This window comes from Lepidochelys olivacea, assembly GCF_965140295.1.
Source record: "Lepidochelys olivacea isolate rLepOli2 genome assembly, chromosome: 13".
NCBI classification, from domain to species: domain Eukaryota; kingdom Metazoa; phylum Chordata; order Testudines; family Cheloniidae; genus Lepidochelys; species Lepidochelys olivacea.
In genome coordinates, this window is record NC_140423.1 from 33,658,293 (window position 1) to 33,673,697 (window position 15,405).

Sequence of the window (15,405 nt, forward strand, 5' to 3'; positions counted from 1 at the left end):
ATTAATACCAGGTTAACATTCAGGGCCCTCTTATGCTGTGGAAGGTACAAATAAATAAAAAGGGATGCCACAAGGGGCTTACAAATCGAAGTAAGAAAATTAGCTGGGCAAATGACAGTATTACCTTAATGCCCAACCTAGCCCCCACAGTGATAAGGGCAGTAGATGGTCTGTAATAGAATAGGATGTTCTATCTAATTTAGTTCTTTATAGTGCCACCCATCACCCTAGTAATTGAGCACCCTCCATTTAAAATCAGTACCCATAGCTAAGTCCCCTCTGGACTTCATGGGGTCTCTGATATGTCTCCTTTTCCAGAGTTAGAGCTGGGCTTGGGCTAAATTGTTTGTTTTGTTTTCTCTTGATATTTTTAGAGTTTATTAATTTCTTCTTCTTCTTCTTCTTCTTCTTCTTCTTCTTCTTTTCTTTTATTTTGCTCCTCCTCCTCTTCCTCTTCCTCTCTCTCTCTCTCTCACACACACACACACACACACACACACACACTTACTTTGGGGAGGTTTTAAAGAGGGAAGGAGATTTCAGCATTGTGAAAACCATTTTGATGGTGGAAAGGCTATTTGAAGGGAATGATACTGCAGCATTTCCTACAGGCAGTCACACTCTGGCTTCAACTGATCTCCTCGGGAAGGTTGTTGAGTAACGATAGTCCTACCCCATTTTTATATAGCACTTTTCATCAGTAGGTCTCAAGCAGTTCTCAAAGAGTCACAAAGTTTAAGGCCAGAAGGGACCACCAGGCCATCCAGTCCGACCCTCTGTAGATCACAGAACACCAGCATCACCCAGCATCTGCATGCTAAACCCCAAAATGAAAATTAGACCAAAATGTTACAGCCCACAGGACACTAGGTGGTTATGTGCCACAGGCAAAGAATAGTAGGGACCAAAGTTCACCAGTGCCTGAGGCCCCGACAAAGACAGGGCAATGATTAAGTGAGATGTACTGTGTATCATTATCCCCATTATACAGACAGGGAAACTGAGGCACCAGGCAGGGATGTGATTTGCACAAAGTCAACCAACGGGCTAATAGCATAGCTGGGAATAGAATCCAGGGCTCTTAAGTCCTACTCCCACCACTGGGACTGATTGCTGTAGTTAACAAGACCTGCTGTTAAGTGATGGGGTGGGCAGGGAATCACAATCAGACCCCACAGCAGTCCTGACCTACATCATGGAGAGGCCAGCTCAGCATGCATGGGTAAAAGCACATTTGTCATGTAACCTCCTGGCCAGCCTGTGTGTTATGTGGCCCGCAGAGAGCGTTTGGTGCAACTTTGGACTTGAGCCACAGAGGTTTGCAGCTCTTAACTTGGCAGGCATCTAGTTCAAACTTCTTGTCATGCCCGAGATGGGGGTCAGTCATGCTAGCTCTTTGTCATGGATTCCAGGAAGGGGAGCTTATATCAGGCATTCAATCACCAAAGAGAAATCTGTTCCTGAGAAGCAGGATGTGTGGGGTGCTCATAACATTATCAGAACCCCCCCAACCCCCGGGGAATTACTCTTTTCTGGGCTGAAGTAATAACAACAGACCAGGGAAGTTTGACCTTCCTCACCATGACTCCTGAGGTGCACCTCCCTCCTTTGTTTGAGCAGTGTTGTCTCACTCTCTCAGATCCTCCATTTCTGAGCCTCTCACTGCTTTGCCGCTCAGCAGAGAGGCAGGTGAGCTTTATGTGTGTTCTATGACAAAGACTTGGACCTCATTATGGTAGGCAATGTACTTACACCTAGCACAAGCCAGTCCCTACATTGAAGAACAGTTTAAAAAGACAAGACAAAAAAAAAAGGTGAGAGGGGAAACTGAGGCATGGGGAAGGGCAGTAACTAACCCACAATCACACAGCTGGTCAGTGGAAGAGATGAAAAGAGAACCCAGCTTTTTGATTAAAAGTCCAGTAATTAATATCAAATCGACTTAATGACCTGCATCATATGGATTCCATGGTCCGGATGGACACTGGAATCCAAACTCTCAGGAGGAGGTGTTTTTTTCAGTGGCTATGGATGAGTAGCAAGGCACAGCTTTACCACAGAGCCTTCCCCCAGGAATGACACCAGAGAGAGAGAGAATACTCAGAATCGTACGATCTTCAAATCCATCTACGGGAATTAGCCGAACAGCTCTCACTGAATGTCAATAACTGAACATTGGAATATAAGAGCAACAATACTGGGTCAGACCAAAGGTCCATCTAGCCCAGTATCTTCTGACAGTGGTCAATGTCAGGTACTTCAGAGGGAATGAACGCAATAGGTAATCATCAAGTGATCCACACTGTTGCCCATTCCCAGCTTCTGGCAAAAAGAGGCAAGGGACACCATCCCTGCCCATCCTGGCTAATAACTATCGATGGACTTATTCCCCATGAATTTCTCTAGTTCGTTTTTGAACCCTGTTATAGTCTTGGCCTTCACAGCATCTTCTGGAAAGGAGTTCCACAGGTTGACTGTGTGTTGTAGGAAGGAATACTTTTTGTTTGTTCTAAACCTGCTGCCTATTAATTTCATTTGGTGACTCCTGGTTCTTGTGTTATGAGAAAGAATAAATAACACTTCCTTATTTATTTTCTCCACACCAGTCATGATTTTGTAGATCTGTATCATATCACCCCTTAGTTGTCTCTTTTGCAAGCTGAAAAGTCTCAGTCTTATTCTCTCCTCATATGGAAGCTGTTCCATCCCCCTAATCATTTTTGTTGCTCTTTTCTGAACCTTTTCCAATTCCAATATATCTTTTTTGAGATTGGGCAACCAATCTGCATGCAGTATGCAAGATGTGGGTGCACCCTGGATTTATATGGAAGCAATATGAAATGTTCTATTTTATTATCTATCCCTTTCCTTATGATTACCAACATTCTGTTCAGTTTTTTGACTGCCGCTGCACATTGAGTGGATGTTTTCAGAGAACTATCCACAATGACTCCGAGATCCCTCTCTTGAGTGGTAACAGCTAATTTAGATCCCATTATTTTGTATGTATAGTTGGGAATCCAATGTGCATTACTTTGCATTTGTCAACACTGAACTGCCCTAGATGTTTTGGAAAATCCCAGCCTCAAGAAACAGGTCCCTTAACCTGCTTTGGGGAAGTGAGGGCAGAAAATAATTTTTTGATTTGACATCTATGCCTTTGAATTGTGTTTGATACATAAACAGCCTGGTGATGAAGACCTTTTTAAATACCATAGATGGATGCTTAGTTGGCTGAATATGTATGGCAGTATATGGATACATGAGACAGATGGCTACATGGAAGTGTATGTATCACAATAGATAGATTGACAAGGGGCATTAGGTAATATCTTTTATTGGACCAACCTCTCTTTGAGGATGAGGCCAGCTATACAGTGATCTATCAGTCCTCATTCTCAGAGGTAACCTGCACAATGCTTTCAAAAGATGAGCCTGGGAGTGTAAATTGATAACTCTGCTAGACATTAAAAATCCTGCACTGAACAGAGGCACTGAATTTATGGCTTATTACAACAATCTGTAACCCACTAACAATCCCCCCACCCCCAGCTGTCTTCCTTTTCCCTTTCTCTCCCCACCTCCCTCAATGACTGGTGGGCTGTTAATTGGCCACTTCACTTTGAAAGGTCCCTTGAAATATTTGTTAACTATTTATGCTAAACAAACATTTCCACCTTGTATTTAGCTGGGACACTCTGAGCACCTTTCCCAAACCCAAAGAAGAGCTCTGTGTCAGCTCGAAAGCTTGTCTCTCTCCAACAGAAGTTGGTCCAATAAAAGATATTACCTTACCCACCTTGTCTCTCTAATATCCTGGGACCACCTGGCAATAGCAACACTGCACATGATAGATAGATAGATAGATAGATAGATAGATAGATAGATAGATAGATAGATAGATAGATAGATCTGCAAAGTGGATCTGACACTGATATGCAGGGAGTTTCAGGGCTCATGTTACCCAGGGAGCAAATCTGCTCAAAGAAATGCTAGCAAAACTATTGAAATGTCCAGAGCTGCAAAGAGGGATAGGATGTCAACTTTTCATTAATTTAAAAAAGAAATGGGTATCCAAATACCTAAGGCCAGTTGAGAACCTCAGCCTCTGGTTCATATGCCTCCTTTTTTCTCTTTGTTTCCCCCTCACCCCCCCACGGCGATGGAGAACAGGACAGAGGTGAGCGAATTCATCCTCATGGGCCTGACCAAACTCCGGGGGTTGGAGCACTTTCTCTTTGCACTCTTCCTGCTTCTCTATGTGGCCAGCCTGCTGGGTAATGGGGCCATGGTAGTCATGGCACTGATGGAGCCCCGGCTTCACACCCCCATGTACTTTTTCCTACGGAATCTATCCTGCCTGGACATCTGCTATTCCACAGTCACTGTGCCCAAGATGCTGTCTGGTTTCCTCTCGGGATGCCAAACCATCTCCTTCGCCGGCTGCCTGGCCCAGCTCCACTTCTTCCACTTCCTGGGCAGCAGCGAGGCTGTGCTGCTGGCCATCATGGCCTATGACCGCTACGTGGCCATCTGCAACCCACTGCGCTACAGGCTGGTCATGAGCCCACGGGCCTGCCTGTTCCTGGCAACAGCCAGCTGGGTCACTGGCTTCCTGCATGCACTAATGCACACAGTCATGACCTCCCGGCTGTGCTTCTGTGGTCCCAGACGTGTCCCCCACTTTTTCTGTGACATCAAGCCCCTGCTGACCTTGGCCTGCGGCAGCACCCACCTCAACCTGAGCCTTCTCAACATCATCACTGGGGGCATTGTAGTCATCCCCTTTACCCTCACCCTCCTCTCCTACCTTTACATCATCTCCTTCCTGCTCCTGAAGGTCCAGTCGTGGGAAAGCAGGAGAAAGGCCTTTTCCACATGCGCCTCCCACCTCACTGTGGTGTCTCTATTCTATGGGGCGGCCATCTTGACTTATGTGCCCCCCTCCTCTGGGGAATCCCCTAAATGGGACATGATGATTGTTCTCCTCTACAGTGTGGTCACTCCTGTCCTGAACCCCGTGATTTACACCCTGAGGAACAAAGAGGTGCAGTCTGCCCTGAGGAAAAACCTGCACAGAAAACTTTTCCCAGACAGGATATGAATAAAGGGAATGTTTTGTCTCTTTCTCTGCTCTTCATGAGGACTGTGGGAGCTGGGAATATGGTCCAGGCATCACTGGGTGGTGAGTAATATAGGGAAGGGACCGCAGGGCCGTGGGCACTGGAGTGCATAGTGAAGGGACCATTTCATCTTTGTACATGAGACACTAGGGACTGTAGTGCAGGAACCATTGTGCACCAGCAATGTGAATATTGTGCATTGGTCAATACAATCCAGGGTCCATTGTCCATTGGATGCAGGGAATAGAGCATAGGGACTAATGGGGGAAAATAGAATGTAGGGACAAAGCAATGGTCAGTCAAGGACCTGGATGACTCTCTGTTTCCTTCTGCGGCCTGAGGAACAGGTAAGATTAAATTTCTCCAGCTCTCTCTAGGACCCTTGTCCACCTCTTTCCACCCTCTCTCCACTCTCATTTGATGCCCTGCACTGAGTCCTTGAGGAAGGAAACGGAGAAGCTTTCTGTGCTCGTGCTATGCTCTTAGGGACTACTACATCTAGGGGGTATGCCAGCACAGGACTTGCAGTAAGTTTTCGCTGGTGCTGACTGGAATACAAGAATTTCATTTGGAAAAAAAATCAAAGTTTTGACATTTGCTTTCATTCTTCATTAGAACAAAATGCAGATTTTTAAATATTTTCTCACCAGAGAGAGAGAGAGAGATCCCAGAAATAATAATGGAAAAACTAATATTGGATTCAACTGATAAACAACTGAATGATGGATATAATTACTGCCCATCATGTGGCTTTATACAAAATAGATTTTGTCAAAGAAACATGATTTAATTCTTTGAAGAGATTAGAAGTTTGGTTGGTAAAGGTACTGCATAAATGTAACATATTTGGTAATGCATTTAACTTAGTATGACACAGTACTGTGATTTAAAATGAGCACTATATAATGTAAATAAAGCACACATATTTTTTTAAAAAAACTGGCTTGCTGATAGATCTCAAAAATTAGTTGCTGGTGTGAATTATCATGGAATGAGGGTGTTTCAAGTGGGGTTCTGTGTTGATCAATACTAGACCCAATGCTATTCAACATTTGTACCAATGAGCTGGAATTCAATATGAAATCTCTGCTGATCCATGAACTGTGGATGAGACAAAGGGTTGGTGAAGTGGTGTGAGCCGGACCCATTGAAACAAAATGTATTTTATCACAGTCAAAGGCAAAGTTTTACATCTAGGAACAAGGAATGCAGGACAGACCTACAGAATGGGAGACTGAATCCTGCAAAGCAGTATCCTACTTACAAGCAAAATGCTGAAAAGGATCTAGGAGTCATAGTGCACAAACAACTCAGCATAAGCTCCTAGTGTCATGCTGTGGCAAAAAAGGCTAATGTCATCCTTGGATGTATAAACAGGAGAGTATTAAGTAGGAGCAGAGAGCTGATTTTACCTCTGTATTCCGCATGGGTCAGACTGATTCTGGAATATGGCATAGAGTTCTCTTGCCATAAATTTTAAAAGGATGTTGAAAAATTAGGGAGGGTGCACAAAAGTGACTGGAGGTCTAGAGAATATGCCTATAAAAGCTCGTTTGGTTTAGCTTATCAAAAAGAAGATTGAGAGGTGATTTGAGTACCATTTATAAGTACCTTCATGGGGAGAAAATAGAGGATAGTAAAAGATGAGAAAGGCAAAACAAGAACCAATGGCTGGAAGGTGAAGTCAGATAAATTCAGATTATAAATAAGGCACAGATTTTAACAGTGATGGTGATTAACCATTAGAACAAACTATCAAGGAAAATGTTGGATTCTCCATCTCTTGATGGCTTCAGATCATTCCTGGATGCGTTGGACGAAAGCACAAGTTATTCTTAATCAATTAGAAGTTATTAGGCTCATTAGCCAGGGTCAGACCCATATTGCTTATGCAATTGTCACAACTGTTACAAACTAGCTGACCAAACCTGGTTTGAAATGAGAGTTTTTCTTCTCCTAGGTGCACTGCTGGCCACAGATGATGAGCCCACCTACCCGATAGGGGCACAAGGAGGCAAAATGACTTGCCCATGGTCATGCAGAAACAGGAAGAGAACCCAGCCATTCTGAGCCACAATCTTGTTTCCTCTCCAGTCTACTGTACCACAGTGCCCCCCTCTGAAATGTATTTATTTTACATTCTTTTCTAATTTCAGTGGCTATTAATCTTGGTCCAGACCTTGAGCTGCTGCAAGCTAATGTAGCTTCAGGCTGGGATTTTCAAAGGAGCTTAAAAGAATCCAATCAAATATTTGCACCTAATTCCCTCTTTTGAAAATCCCATCCCTATAGACTTGTGAAAGATCAAACAGTCAGTTTGTACCAGAGCCACAACGTGAAAGGAGAAAACTTTGCCCAGTGTTTTATCCCCCAAGCCAGTCTTCTTTCTGGACAGATACATATGTGGTCTCATCTTTTTAAAATGCAACACGTTAGAATAAATGGCAGTTAAGTGTCTGGACATATATGAAAATCCACCTAGACACTCACCCGCATCTTTAATAATTTGGCACTTAGGAATCTAATCACTTTCAAAATCATTGAAGCTTAGGAATTGAAGCTATTTAAATACTTTAGAAATATCCTGGCACTTTAGAAATGCAAATTTAAGCGAATTACAATTATTGAGAGCTAGCCACTGAGGCATATTTTAAAACATACTTAGACACCTATATGTATCTTTAGGAATTTTAAAATTCTGGCCTGTGGGAATCTAAGTAACTTTGTAAGTCATTAGGATTTATGAAGTTAAGGGTATGCCTACACAGTGATAAAATGCTTTGCCGGGTCTCAGAGTCAGGACTCCAGCCTGAGTCCTAATGTCCAAACTGCAATTTTATACCCCTGCAGCCCATGTTACACAAACATGAGTCAGCTGACCCAGGCCAGCTGCTGGCCTTTCATTGCAGTGCGGCCATAGCCTAACTCACTTAGGTGCTTTTGAAAGATCGTGGCTCTTTCCAAATCCAGAATGAAATAGCAGTGTCTCATCCTATCTTTATTATTTTTTCACTGAAGATTGAAATGATCTTTAGGATAAAGAAGATGTTTCACCAGAAATCATCCATGTCAATTAATTATTTTGTTCCAACATTCAGGAATCCATTTAGGATCATTCACATCACTAAACAATACATAACACATATAACAAACAAAAATTATGAAGACCTGTTCAATCATACCAAATATAAAATTGTATAGGAAGCCCTGACACCAAGGTGAGAGACAAAATATTTTAACAACCAGAAACCACCCAAAGGCATCCCAGACCAGTGTGATGTAAAATGTAGCATTTTTCCTGCTTAGAGAAGAGAAGGAGATGAAACGTAGCTAAAATCTTGAATTCCACTGTGTGGAATGTGGCGCACATGAGACTTACGATTCCAGTTGGGGTAGTAGTAAGTGTCAACTCTAATCAACAAGCAATGTAGCCATCCCAAAACTTTGCATGTTTTCATGTTCCCCAAGGAAACTCCCATTAGCATGAGTTAGGGACAACAATGCTAACTGCCTTCCTAGTTGTGACGGGGGTCACAGGGGAGCCAACTGAGGTCACTCAGTTAGGATGAACTGCAAATAATGGGGTAGACAATCCTCAAAGCTGGTGAATATTCCAACACTCAAATTTACCAAGCCAGCAGAAAAAAGCTTTTAGAATACCTCACTGGTTATCCAGAAGCCAACAACACAGTTTCCTTAACGTATCCCAGCCTCAGGCCTCCACCCAGAAACTGAAGTAAAATATGATGAGGATTACTGAAAATCTTTTTCATCATATAAAAAAGTTCTACAAAACCCAAAGGATCAGAAACGTAACCTCCCAGGTTAATGTATATTCCAGATCTTACCCAAATACACACTTACAGCCAATTCTTATTAACTAAACTAAAATGTATTAAAAATAAAAGTTAGATAGAGAGCATTGGCAAAAAGATCAGTATACATACAAATATGATTATAATTCTTGAGGTCAGATTCATAGCAGAGATGGTGAGCTTTGTAGTCACAAACCATTATTTCAGAAACAGTTCATTGGTTATAGTCCAACGTTTACATTCAGGGTGATCCAGTCAGGGCTGGGATCTCAGTCCTTACGGCTTAGGCTTTCCCTGCGTCAAGCGTCAAGCAGATCTGAGATATAAAAGGATTGGGACCCAAACATCTTTATACAGTTTCAGTCCTTCTTGTGACAGCTAGGAGTCCTTTGCGAACAATAGGCACTCATGGGGGTTTTGAAGTGGACCCATTTCCTAAGCATCCCTGGTAATTATCCACACAGATTAACATAAGGCTATTGCCTGTTTTCCCACCATTCACAGATGATTTGATATACATTCCAAAGACATATGAATACAGTGATATCCTATGTTTACAGTTCATATAACTGTTACAATGTCCTTTTGATCTTAGAATTAACAGAATACAGCATAAACAGGGACTGTTTGATTACATTGTTGACCTATAACAATATATATGTAAATACACAAAAACACAAACATTTTCTACCCATATGTCTTTAACAGCTGAAGTTCAGTTATTTATCCTGAAGGATGCTTTACCCTTCCAGGTCATGCATCACACAAGATATGACAGATTGATTCATTCCCATATCAGTCACTCTTCCTGAATTGCTGAGAGCTCCATATATTTATTGAAGACTTTTCCCAGGGCCTCCTTGACACCAGTCAAATAAAAGATTCAATACAAGACACCGAGAGAGGGTCTGCGGGGATGCAACCATCCCTCAGACTCAGAAGTGGGATCTGTAAGAGCTTAAACTATGGCTAGAGGATTGAAGGTTAGGTGAGACAAGAAGCATATGGGACTCTTTCTTCTTTTAAACCATTTTCTTCTTTTAACCCATTTTAATCCATTAACCCATTTAATGCTGTGTTTCCTTAGGCAAATAAATCCCACTCTGTTTTGAAGAAACTGTTCCTGTTTCAATGCAAACTCTCTGTCACATGCTCAGGGAGGAAAATCTATAGCAGGGCCAGACTAGAGTTAGACCTGCTGCAGTAACACAACTGAAACTAAAAAGGTGGTAAACTGAGGATTAGAAGAATGGTTGGACCTCAGAATCTCACCCAAGAGAAGTGAAAGCATAGGCTTGTCACTTGAAATGGGTGGGCTCAGGGTAGTGGACAATGGTTCAAGAACGGACAGCATACCCATGGACCATGAGAGCAAGTCCTCCAGAATGGCTGCCATTCTTGATTTTGAAGACGTCATGAGGTTTATAATCCACAATTTTCCTCGGCACTTTGTTCCAATGGTTAGCCACCTTCCCCATTCATAATGTGTGCCTTATTCCTCAAATGATTTTTTCTGGTTCTTGTTTTGACTTGTTCTGCTGTACTAAAGATCCCTTTAGCCCCTTGTATTTTCTTCCCATGAAGGTGCTCATCATCTGTAAGCATGTCACCTCTCAATCTTCTTTCTGATAAGTAATGCAGTTTCAGTTCCTTCACTCTCACCTCACTCTGTGCCTAAGTGTCCACTGTAAAAGTTCCTTAGGAGCCTACATTTCAGCCTCTGCACATGGGCACTGCTGACTCTAGTTGTCCTAACACCTACCACCTGCCTAAGCCCTAACACGATTCTCAAACTAGGGCAAAATATCTTGTCTTTGGGAATAATCCAGTAGGTGTGCTCAGAGCACTGCTACCTACACACAAAGTGGAGGAGGAATCATAGAATCATAGAATCATAGAATATCAGGGTTGGAAGGGACCCCAGAAGGTCATCTAGTCCAACCCCCTGCTCAAAGCAGGACCAATTCCCAGTTAAATCATCCCAGCCAGGGCTTTGTCAAGCCTGACCTTAAAAACCTCTAAGGAAGGAGATTCTACCACCTCCCTAGGTAGAGGCTGACCTGCCTTTTAATAACATTTAGGCCAGCAGTGAGGGTACTCACCCTGGCATGGGAGATCCTGATTCTATTCCCCTCTCTGACTGATGAAGAGAGGCTCCCCATATGTCAGAGGAGTACCTTAGCCACTGGACTAGATGATACCCTGAAGTGGTATGCACTATGTTTAGCCAGGTCTCCTACTGAAGTTCTTTCACCTTAATTAAATATTAAATGGTCCAGAAAAAGAAGTGAGAACCACTCTACGGTCTTCTGCTTGGGGTGCTCTCCTGAGAAGTGGCAGATCCCAAGAAGGTCAATGGCATTGCCAGCACATTGAGGGACATGATCGCTCCCCTCTATCCGACATTGGTGAGGCCTCATCTGGAGTACTGTGTCCAGTTTTGGGCCCCACACTACAAGAAAGATGTGAAAAAAACTGGAAAACATCCAGCGGAGGGCAACAAAAATGATTAGCGGACTGGAACACATGACTTATGAAGAGAGCCTGAGGGAACTGGGGTTGTTTAGTCTGCGGAAGAGAAGAATGAGGGGGAATTTGATAGCTGCTTTTAACTACCTGAAAGGGGGTTCCAAAGAGGATGGATCTAGACTGTTCTCAGTGGTAGCAGATGACAGAACGAGGAGTAATCGTCTCAAGTTGCAGTGGGGGAGGTTTAGTTTAGATATTAAGAAAAAACTTTTTCACTAGGAGGGTAGTGAAGCACTGGAATGTGTTACCTAGGGAGGTGGTGGAATCTCCTTCCTTTGAAGTTTTTAAGGTCAGGTTTGACAAAGCCCTGGCTGGGATGATTTAGTTGGGAATTGGTCCTGCTTTGAGCAGGGGGTTGGACTAGATGACCTCCTGAGGTCCCTTCCAACCCTGATATTCTATGATATTCTATGATCCCTGTTCAAATCTTTTGCCTAGCTTTGCAGATATGGAAAATGAACCTGGATCTATTACATTACAGAGGGGTACCCTAACCATTGAGCTACTTGTGCTCAATCCCTTCCCCAGACATTTTGTATGGAGTTAGGCCAGTGCCTGACTCATTCTCATAAGCAGAGAGAGGCACCTCCCTGAAGCCCTGACATCTGGTATGCCTATACGTACAGTACTGCAGATATACTGATACAGCTGTGCCCTGTAGTGCCTCTGTTGAAGACACTCCATGCAGACAGCAGACAGCTCTCACATCGACATTAAAAAAAATACCTCCATGAGCAGCAGAAGCTATGGAATATTCACACCCCTGAGCAACATTAGTTATGTCAACTGTGATGGGTTCGATCACAGAAACACCTTTGTGAACTGCGATCTGATGTGCTGAGACTACCTCTGAGCCCCTTGTCCCTGGCAGCTTGGGACTTCAGAACCCTGCCTTGTTGAGCCAGACATGCCAGTCTGCTCCAAAGACAGACCCAGGTCTGAACCACGTCCCTCACAAGTTTCAGACTTGACTGAAAATGGCTTAGAAAGTGCTCCTGTCTCTAGCCCCCAGATACCCAGTTCCCAATGGCATCCAAACCCCAAATAAATCTGTTTTACTCTGTATAAAGCTTATACAGGGTAAACTCAAAAATTGTTCACCCTCTATAACACTGATAGAGAGATATGCATAGCTGTTTGCTCCCCCAGGAATTAATTACTTACTTTGGGTCAATTAATAAGCAAAAAGTGATTTTATTAAGTATAAAAAGTAGGACTTAAGTGGTTCCAGTAATAACAGACAGAACAAAGTAAATTACCAAGTAAAATAAAACCAAAACATGCAAGTCTAAGCCTAATACAGTCGGAAACTAAATGCAGGTAAATCTCACCCTCAGAGAGATTCCAATAAGCTTCTTTCACAGACTAGACTTCTTCCTAGTCTGGGTCCAACAATCGCTCACACCCCCGTACTTACTGTACTTTGTTCTAGTTTCTTTCAGGCATCGATTTGGGGTGGAGAGGCTATCTTTTGAGCCAGCTGAAGACAAAATGGAGGGATTTCCAGGGCCTTATATATTCTCTCTCTTGTGGGTGGACCCCCTTTGTTCTCCTGAGCAAGATCACAGCAACAATATGGAGTCTGTAGACACCTGAGCAAGCCACATATCTATGGATGATTCAACATTTTGCAGGCCGACGCCATTGTTTACATGTTAATTTGAACATTCCCAGGAAAGCTCAGATGTGGATTGGCATCTCCCAAAGTCCATTGTTAGTTAAATACTCCCAATTACTTGAATAACCCTTCACACTATGTTGACCAAATCTGCCTTATATGCTTCCTACAGGAAACACTTTAAATACAAACATAGAGCCAACACTCATAACTTCAGATATAAAAATGATACATGCATACAAATAGGATGAATATATTCAGTAGATCATAACCTTTGCAAAGATATGTTACATGGCATATCTAACATAAAAATTATTCCAGTTATGTCATATTTACACTCATAAGCATACCTCATAAGCATTATGGGGTACAATGTCATACCAACATAGACTGTAGTGTAGACATAGCCTTAGGCACTGAATTTTCTGACAGGGTGGAATTTCAGTCATTTTGCTAGCTGAGGCAGATTCCTGCCTAGCATGCTGGCTTTTGTGAATTCTATTCTCTCCCCATGCATTGTGTAGGGAGCCTGGGTGGCTAACTCAGATTATGTGGATCCAATTGTTGTTCCAGGTATTTTGTAGGCATCTAAAAGTTAGGCATTGTGAAGATCTGTGCCACAAACCTTTTGTAGGTCCGTGACATAAAAATACACATCCATCACTTACATACTTGTTCTGATCAATGCAGTTTCAGTCCAAAATTTTCAAAGCACTTCTCACAGGCATGTAAAGATCAATATTGCCATTTAAAGGTGGGGAAACTGAGACACTGGAAGGGGAAGAGATTTGCCCAACACCACACAACAGATCACTGCAAGAGGCAGGAATCAAACCCAGCACTCCTGACCTCAGCACATGTAGCATATTCATTGGACAATGCTGTGTGTTAATTGTGGGTATTAGGTGATATGAATAGCAACAACAAACCAATAGACACACATTTTAATCTTGAACAATGAAAAATACAGATATATGAGTATCTGAGAATTGAGGCAAATACATAAGAAGGATGATTCACATTTACAATGAGGCCCCTTTATACCGTAAACAGAATCGTCTCCTATTTTAATGCCCCTTAAAACACCCAGAATGCTTTCAAGTGATCTGAGTGTAAATGAGAAACAGGCCCAACGGCATAGTTGACTACTCACTACATACATGCTGGTGTAGCAGTTACATGGCATTTTAATGTTAGGTTGACAGGTACTGTCAGGGTTCCTTCCCCACTCTGAACTGTAGGGTACAGATGTGGGGACCCGCATGAAAGACCCCCTAAGCTTATTCTTACCAACTTAGGTTAAAAACTTCCCCAAGGTACAAACTTTGCCTTGTCCTTGAACCGTATGCTGCCACCACCAGGCATTTTAAACAAAGAACAGGGAAAGAGCCCACTTGGAGATGTGTTCCCCCAAAAAATCCCCCCCAAAAACCCCCTTTCTTGGGGAGGCTTGAGAATAAACAAGATGAGGACAAATCAGCCTTGGATTTTTAAGACTGTTTTGGTTTTCAGATTTCTTGAGAAAAAGTCAAAACCAGATTGTTTCCTTGAAAATTTTCATTTAGTCAAAACCCAGCTTTCCGTCACAAAACAGGTTGAGTGGATTTTTTTTGACCAGTTCTATTTGTTAACCCTTTCTGTGTCACTATAACTGAAGCAGCTCACCAAACTTCTTTGACATTCTACAACAGAGCACCAGAATTTCAGAAAGCTCCCGAGTCTACCTCACACTTGGTGAAGAAGGGGGAACCAAGGCAGGATGGCACCCAGAGCCTAGAATGAGCTAATCCACCATCACACATGTACTTGCAACAAGCCAACACCATGTGATCTGAGTCATATGTCTAGATTGATTTTCCCCAACTCAGTGTTGGGTTTGCCTTACCCAGCTTCAGTTGGCAATTCTCTGCCTCAGGGTCATGTTGTATTTGAGGCAGCGAACTCCACACCTCCACACAGTCCCATTCCCCAAAACATCATGAGCTACACCCCTAACATAAAATATGGGGACAGATATTCACCCCAAAATATCTTCCTGTAGACAGGTTCTCTAGATACCCAGTATGCTATTCACACTGTATAGGACTGCACTCTGAGAGTTATCCCTTTGAAACCAGTGGAAGAACAGGCACAGTTAGGCATTTCTGGACATCAGGAGAGTATTAACATCTGACCCTCACCTAATATGGTGGTGAGGGACATGTCTGTATGTAGGACAGATTAGATAGACAGACAGATAGATAGATAGCCAGCCAGCCAGCCAGATAGATAGATAGATAAATAGATAGATAGATTCTGAACTGATATGTCTTAATATTTA

The 15,405-nt window shown here is 42.7% G+C and overlaps 1 protein-coding gene and 1 pseudogene across 2 annotated transcripts in view; one reads left to right on the forward strand and one right to left on the reverse strand.

Moving 5' to 3' along the window:
• Positions 1-15,405, reverse strand: part of LOC311529440 (olfactory receptor 6F1-like) — a 206,598-nt pseudogene that overhangs the window by 175,807 nt on the left and 15,386 nt on the right. The gene's annotated exons all lie outside the window — the stretch shown is intronic.
• On the forward strand, positions 4,163-5,104 carry LOC311529842 (olfactory receptor 12D1-like; the record flags this gene model as incomplete). The annotated part of the gene is made up of 1 exon (XM_084646103.1): positions 4,163-5,104. The coding sequence occupies one exon, from the start codon at positions 4,163-4,165 to the stop codon at positions 5,102-5,104; it is 942 nt and encodes a 313-aa protein (XP_084502229.1).